Source organism: Melopsittacus undulatus, chromosome 4 (genome assembly GCF_012275295.1).
Source record: "Melopsittacus undulatus isolate bMelUnd1 chromosome 4, bMelUnd1.mat.Z, whole genome shotgun sequence".
Taxonomy (NCBI): Eukaryota; Metazoa; Chordata; class Aves; order Psittaciformes; family Psittaculidae; genus Melopsittacus; species Melopsittacus undulatus.
In genome coordinates this window covers 17,699,132-17,706,513 of record NC_047530.1, presented here as the reverse complement: position 1 = coordinate 17,706,513, position 7,382 = coordinate 17,699,132, and the positions used below count along the sequence as shown (strand labels likewise).

The 7,382-nt window shown below is 36.1% G+C and overlaps 1 protein-coding gene across 2 annotated transcripts in view; it reads right to left on the bottom strand.

Moving 5' to 3' along the window:
- Positions 1 to 3,569: 3,569 nt before the first annotated feature.
- Positions 3,570 to 7,382, bottom strand: part of PPM1A (protein phosphatase, Mg2+/Mn2+ dependent 1A) — a 30,372-nt gene continuing 26,559 nt past the window's right edge. For both annotated transcript variants that reach the window (XM_034061734.1, XM_034061733.1), the window contains one exon: positions 3,570 to 6,386. Coding sequence is in view for 1 of the 2 variants with exons in the window: in XM_034061733.1 (XP_033917624.1) it covers positions 6,357 to 6,386 (30 nt within the window). In the remaining variant the exon portion in view is untranslated. The remainder of the gene's footprint in view (positions 6,387 to 7,382) is intronic.

The following is a 7,382-nucleotide window of genomic DNA, read 5'->3' as shown; positions in this document are numbered from 1 at the left end:
TATCCTGGATAACTCAATTTGTATTTAATCCTTTTATTTATTCTTTACAGCTAAAAGCATTACATCAAAGACCAAACCTCTTAAACTGTGTCCTTCTGAACTTTTAAAAGAAAAAAATGCAGACTTAATAATTTCATAATTCTTTTATCTCCAATCAACCTAATATTCTGCTTTAACATTAACACCTTCTTCACTTTGGCTTTGAAAATCTTTTCCAAAACCTAAACTGAATAAAGATTACATTTTGTTTTCATTCCAAAGTGGGACAGTTAAGGCTCCAACAACACATGTGCAAACTATATATTGTGAGTGAGGCTCCATCCATGTCATTGGGATGCAAAATTGAGTACGTGCCCAATTTTTTCCATGGAAAATATCTTGATTTGATTTTTTTCCCTATTTGGACAAAAATCCAATGTTTCAGCCTGAAAATAAAACTGGTTACTCAGTACTCCTATCGCTCACATTGGGTTGAATTCAATAACACGTATGAAATTAAGCTGTGGGCCTTAGTCTTACAGTCATACATGTACTGCACTGACAGAAGTATAGAATGTTTTGTGACCAGTCTCAGTTTTCTTTTTGATTCTCAACAATACTTCTCAGAAGAAACAATGGCACCTCCTTTAACTCTAGGACCTTACTCACAACGTATATGGAGAGTCCTGTCTACTTTAGCTGTAAAACCACCACACTCCCCCAGCTCTTCAGAGCTATCCAGTGCCAACATAGTGCTCTTAGAGGAAAACATTACTGACACATTCTGACACAGCACTCACCCTTGCAAATAAATGGCTGGTTACACAGCAGTAACAGCTATTGGTTTTGATTCTCTTTTTTTCTTGGGGGGGGGTCGGGAGGGCAGTGGGGTGGGGGAGAGGGGAACATAACAGTGATATTTTAAAAAGGATTTGGGCAGGAATCAGTACAAGTTAAGCATGAAAATCTGGCCAGGCAGAAGCCAATATATACTCTAGGAATCAGACCTGTCATTCTACCTCTGCTGAAGTTTTGACACTTTCAGAATAGAACTATTAATTTTATAAAAGGTATTTTTGTTAATCCCACTTCCCCAAATTTTGGGGTTACAATGATTAGGGGTTTTGTCACTGCTGCATTTAAAGCAAGCCTCCCCAAAATCCCTTCCTAAGACACTATATAACACTCCTGTTCTCTTAGCTTGGAAGCAAAGACCATAGAAGGGTGTCTACATGAGGGGAAGAGGAAAACAAAATCTGGTTTAATGCTGCTCAGAGGAAAGTCAAATAAACACATAAAGCAAGGAATATGCACACAGCTTAGGTCACTGTAGGTCAACAACTCTGACACAATCAGATTACAGCTCCAGACATTTTTCCACATATTAAGTAAACAGAGAATTATTTGCACATTTTTCTGGAAATAAACTGTCAGTGGAAAATAACGTAAACTCAACTTTTAGCATGTTGTATATTCCTTCAAAGGATTTAGTGGTCCATGAGAATAAAGACAAGCATTAAGCTTTCCTACAGCTTCCCAAACTTCTGTGAACAAATGCCACAGCCCATGTAACTACTACCTCATTTATGAAGTAGCATTATTAAGCAAAATAAGGCTCAGAGTACTCCAGAAGGTGCATGCCTGTGTCCACAGATACCTGCAGACTGCAAGCACTCCACAGAGATAGCTCAGGAAGAGTTCACCAACAGACTGGATTCTCTGATCAGTATTTCAGACAGGTCAAGTCAAAGGTACCTGGTGCCTCAGACTGTTACTTTTAACTTTTGCTCCATTTGTACAGCTTACAGCAGCAATCACTTTCATTTTATGCACTGCAGCATCCCAGAAATTCATGTGTGGAGCCTCTTTTTACTATTTAAAGAGTTAAAAAATGCATCCAGCCAAGCAGACTCTACACCCTGTATTGGGATATAAAGGCTCAGGATATGATAATCTCGGACACATGTAGTGGTAGGAACAAGGAGCTACACTAGTTACCCAGGACATATTATTTCCACACCTCACTAAGCTTGTCACAGAGTAACAATTCTGTTTTCTACAGGAAAAAAATATCAGGTACAGCTCTGTAGCTCTAACGAAATTTTGCCATTTCTGAACCTATACAAGGTACATCAGGTTTATATTAAAATACCATATTTGCCAAAGGATGAGCAAAAGGATAACCTTTTGCTAACGGTTAGACCATTTCAGACACTGCCAAGTTTAAATATACCAAGTAATTTGTGTATAAAATCAATTCAAGAAGGGGCAGGTGGAGCTGGAAGTGAACATCTCAGAATGATGAAATCCTGATGTACATTGAACAAAGGTAAACTGTAACAACCGTATCATTAACCTTGTGGCAGCCATACTGTCTACCCCACAGGACAGAGGTACTTATGTCTAGAAAAAGCAAACAGAAAAGTTTGTCAGCATGGAACTCATACACAATATGACATTAAAACCCGTCTCATGATTTCAATTTTAAGAAAAAGAATGTTTATCAATGCAAAATATTTGTCTTGAGTAGAGTGAAGAAAGGTCTGCAAAGGCTTTGATACTCCCTATGCAGGTCAATCACTTATCTGCTTTTAGGGTGTGGATTCCCAAACTGTGGCAGAAGGGCTGGTGCAACCTTTCCTTTGCTTTCAGTCCTGTCTCCCCAACTGCATCTTGCCTTCAGACCACCATCCAGTGCCTGGATTATCAACTTACCCAGCTGAAGAGTACAGATTTTTGCCTTTCTCCCAACTGCATGGCCACATAAGCATGAGTAGTGGCACAAAAAGGCCAGAAGGGGAAAACTGAGCAATAGTTTAGTTTTGATTATAAGCTAATCATGAAACCATATCCTTAGTTTATAAGTTACTAAAAAATGAAATGCAACAGGAAGTCTGTCTTATCCCAGTGTATCAAATTAAGATGGGATTCTTATCAGGGAATCAACTGAAATGGAAACTGTTACCCAATTTTGTTAAATCACCATTTCAAGTATCCAATTCTTCAAATGAGCAAAATGGCTCTGATTTTAACCTACAGCTAAAATAGTACCAGCTTTGCAATAAAACAATTTAATGGACATTAAAGTCAGTTTATCATAAGTACGTGTTGAAATTATTTGCTTTAGCATCTGCATGAACTATTAAGGTTAAGTGCTACCATTACTCATCTGCTGCTTAATATTCATCAGGCACCTTGCTAGTATGACACAACTTAGACTACCACAGTTCAGTGTAGTTTAACAACAAGCATACGGAATTCCTTTCTCCAATTTTGATTTCTTCTGGAAGATTAAAATGAGTGATGACCACACATCAAGGTCTTTGTGGTGCCAGCTGAAAGGCCCTGGCTTCATAACTTGCACTGGACCTGCACATTTATGCCCCATCATGTGTGAAAGGAACTCTATTGACACAACCAATTTACAAAGCCTTGCAAATCTAGGACCCTACTTAATGTAATTACATTTAGTTAATCCAACACTGGTTTTAAAACACATTTTAGAAGCTTCTGTCTTGAACATATTTCAATGCTGAATTAGTGAGATTTAAAACAGTTGTCTATAAAGCAGTACAGGTATTCTCCCAGAATGATCAGTGAAACATTTAATCTGACTATAACAAAACACACAGAAACTGAAGCCAGTGAAGCTGTCATATGTAGAAGGAAAACAAAGTTGCATGGCATACGAAGCAGAGTAGCTTTACAAATGTAATTTCCTTTTAAAAACAAGCAAATTGGGACCATCCTATTTGAACATGTATTTAAAAATACATCTTTTAACATCACACAATTTTCATTTTTGTCACACAGGAATCTTTTTCCAAGAGGGAAATAAATAGCACACAATACTTAAAAAAAAATTGCTGCCTTGCCCCTGAGGTGCTAATGTTTTTAGCATTTAAAAAAAGTTTCTGGTGCAAGAACGAGATGCACAAAGGTGCAAAAGTGCCTTTTTCTTTTCAGAGCAGTGAAAAGTACAGCTTGCCTCTTTCCTAGGATGCTTGATATATTTAATCCATACATTTTAAATCAAAATCTGTATCTAAAATGGCAGTGTTTATGCATACATAGTAGATTCAGTGCTCTGACCTCATCAAAACGCTGAACATAGGCGGGAGAGAGAAAGGCCTGAAACGGGCTTTCTTCTGCTACCCTCAAACCTAGTTACATCGCCTGTAGCAATAGCAGAAATATTTTCTTTCTAACCTTTAGGAGACCTCCAAGAAGAGGCTTCAAATACATCATTTGTCACTGAGACAGTTTAAGTGATTATTGTTTGAAGTATGGCTTTTTACACCACAGTTTTCCTTCAGAAAAACTCAAAGGTTCCACAGTCCAGTTCAAAGTTTTGCAGTTTCCAAAATTAAACTTTAGTCTCTACGTAAAAAGGACAGAACTTTATCTGCCTAGTCCTAAATTAAGTTTAGCATTTTGCACTAATATGCCATGTATTATTAAATATGCCTGTTAATTAGGTGCCTGTGAAGCTATAAGTTAACATTATTATAGTTTTGCACTCTACAACAAAATTAGACATTTTAAGCATTTATTCATAGGTAGGTAAGGAACTGGTTCTTTAAGCAAAAATTGCTATAAATTTATAAATACAAATAGTGCTTATGTTTTCTTCATTCATGCTTGAACAGATTACAAACTGAATACAATGAAGTTACGTTGAAGCACCCCACATAGACAAGAGGGATAAAAGAAAAGTTTGCTGGTATATACTATACTTAGTTCCAAGACACTATAAGTTACTTTTTCACTGTTCAGTGTTCCCTAACTCTGCATTAGTTTTAAGGCTATATATACAAATATGTATATTTCAAAGTTAGGGAAAGACAAATATAGCAAAATGCATTGTACTACATTTTCCTATCAAAAAGTAATTATACACCAAGTTCTGATTCTGTTTAACTGCAGTAAATGTTACAATCTACTTGTTTTACTGATTTTCCTTTTTGGGAATCTGCCTACTAAATGAGTAAACTACATATTAAATACAATATTCTCAACCAAAAAGACAATACAAGGTGCACAAACAGCAGTTTTGCAAACACGACTGACTCAAAAACTTATTTTTTGTATGCTTAATGGGAAAAAGCTAAGCTTAAATCAAATTAGTTTATTACCTTATAAAATTTTAAATTAGAATTTTAAACAACAAACAGTTAAATATTGTCAACATGCTATATCTCAAATCACAAGTACTGTTTAACCACTAGTCTCTCATTCTAAGTGGGTCAATTAAAAATACACACCATAAAATGTTAAAGATTGTCAGGCTTTGAGAAAGGTATTTTTATCAAACAGTAGGCAAATTCAAATCAATGCACACCTTCAGTGGGGAGAAAAAACCCAAACAAACAATCAAAAAGCCTGAAAAATCCCACACTTTTAAAAAATAGGGTAATGGATTAATCCCACATCATCTTTTAGCATATGGCTATGTCTTGGGCAATAATCAAAATCCTTCCCATTTTAAAAATGGGCTACCTATTAATAAAAATATGCTTCTACAAGTAAAATATCATCTACAATGGCACTGACATTTTAAAAGGCAGGAAAAAAGGAATTACACATTTATGGATAAACTTCTGTTTGTTATATCAAGCTTTATTGATAAAATGGAATTCAAAGTTATTTTACTTGGAACAGCAGCAGACCCAGCCAATCAGGATTGTAAAAATGCTGCAGATTCCTACTGTGTGTAGAAAGCTGCCTGTTCATGCTCAGTGATTAGTAGTTTCAGGTAAGGGTTAATGAAAAAAGAGGTGCAAAGAATCAAGGCATTCTAATCCCAAGGTTCATACGTGTATGAACATGATACTATTAATAGGGCATGATTTAACTCCCACTGAAGTTAAAATCAGAACTCCCTTTAACTCAAGACAGCTTTCATATAAAACAAAAACTTGTCTTTACAGTTTTGTGCCCCTCTTGAACACCTAGCTGGCTAGGCTGCTGCTCCTTGCAATCCAAAACCACAACATGAATTAAAGGGATATATATTGTTGCATCACACAAGCCAAACATTTCTTCTAACCTTTATAGTGATTTAAAGCAGTTCATAATTAAATATGAGCATTTTGTACAAGACAATTGCACTTTACAAAAACAAAATCATACAACATAAATTGCTGGAGTCTGATTTACAACATGAATTACGGTTTGAAATCACGTTTACAGAAGTCTGTTTTACAAAAAAGATCAGTTCCTGGGCTAGGTGTCGCACTGCTGTAGTCACTCTCACCAACACATCATATTCCCTTCTTTAATTAAGGTTGAGGATGGATGTTAAGAAGGGTCACTGAGGTTGGGCTGCACTTTCATTTGAAGAATGAAATGTGAACTCCACAGCTAGATGAGCAGTTTTACCACATATCATCAGTTGAGGCAGAATCCTTAAAGAAAAAAGAAGGAACCCTTTAAAGTCTGGAGTGCCCATATTTACAGAAGTTTCTGCATAAGTCTTTACCCTTTTCAGTCTGGATTAAATCACTTTAGGAGTTTCTTTCCTCCCCTCTTTCAGAAATAGCATTTAAGTGTCTAAAGCCCACATATGCTTAACTTATGAAGCATTTGTACCAACACACTTCAAAATCTTACCAAGCGGTTTAGGATAGCCTTATTAAGCCTCAAAATAATATCCCAGAACATCTTTCAAAAACATTCCCAGAGTATTTAGAAGTAACAAAAAATAGACACCTTAACTACATAGGTGTGCTAAAAAAGCACGATATGCCTCATGCCATTTCTTATTATCAATACCATCTTTTGTGTTTTCAGCCCTCCCTCACTGCACAGAAGATAGTCATCAACTGATAACATGTTGTAATTCAGATAAATTTTAACACTTAGAACTTCAAGTTAGAGAAGTGAACTTATAGCAACTGCAGGAAACCCTAATTTTGGATGCTAAAACAGCAAAGATATGTATGTAACATAAAAATATTTGAAGTAAATACATGACATGCTCTAAATCGTAACTGGATGGTCACACTACATAGCATAACAACCATGCAACCAGTATCTGATTACCTCTAAAATTTGGTCCATTTGTGCTCACTGGGCAATTGTGGATTTTGTGTAACTACCACACCTCTGAAAAAGCGTTTAACAGATTCTAGTGCAACTAGAAGCAAACTGCTTCTGTACAGCAATCCTGGTTGTTTCAGCATTAACTGATACTTCCCCTAAGTAATTAAGGTCCAAAATGGGCTTTAACAACAGCATATTCTAGTGCTTCTACAGTTACACTTCCCTATTATTAGTAAGATTGAAGGCGGTAGAAATATTACTCCTCTTTAAAGGAACTGCCTGACTCCTTTGAGAGAAAAAAGGCTAATTAAGTCTCTAGCAATGCCACATATGACAATTTCTTAGCACTTCATTCGAAC